The 288-nt window shown below is 70.5% G+C and overlaps 1 protein-coding gene across 1 annotated transcript in view; it reads right to left on the bottom strand.

Annotated features, from left to right (window-relative positions):
- The window catches only part of EIF5A2 (eukaryotic translation initiation factor 5A2), a 4,886-nt gene extending 4,604 nt beyond the window's left edge, over positions 1-282 (bottom strand). Inside the window, exon 1 of the mRNA XM_010716928.3 lies at positions 9-282. Coding sequence (XP_010715230.3) covers positions 9-116 — 108 coding nt within the window. The 5' untranslated portion in view covers positions 117-282. The remainder of the gene's footprint in view (positions 1-8) is intronic.
- Positions 283-288: the final 6 nt, after the last annotated feature.

The raw sequence follows: 288 nt of genomic DNA, 5'->3' as shown, positions 1-288 counted from the left end.
CCGCTCCCCTTGGCGTGGCCGTGCTTTCCCGTCTTGGAGGTGGACATCTCCACGATCTTACACGGACGCCCCTTCAGCACCACAAAGCCGTTCTTACGCAGCGCCGAGCACTGCATGGGATAGGTGGACGAGGCGCCGGCGTCGCCCGTCGTGAAGTCCAACTCGTCGGCAATGACGGCGCCTGCGGGGCTGCGGGGAACGCACAGCGTCGGCCCGAGCGCGGGGCCTCCCCAGTTCCCCCCCGGTTCCCCTCCCGTCCCGGTGCCGGTGTAGCCGCGCTCCGCCCGC

The sequence above is a fragment of the Meleagris gallopavo genome, chromosome 11, assembly GCF_000146605.3.
Source record: "Meleagris gallopavo isolate NT-WF06-2002-E0010 breed Aviagen turkey brand Nicholas breeding stock chromosome 11, Turkey_5.1, whole genome shotgun sequence".
Taxonomy (NCBI): domain Eukaryota; kingdom Metazoa; phylum Chordata; class Aves; order Galliformes; family Phasianidae; genus Meleagris; species Meleagris gallopavo.
The sequence above is the reverse complement of the archived record's forward strand: the minus strand, read 5'-3'. Positions and strand labels throughout refer to the sequence as shown.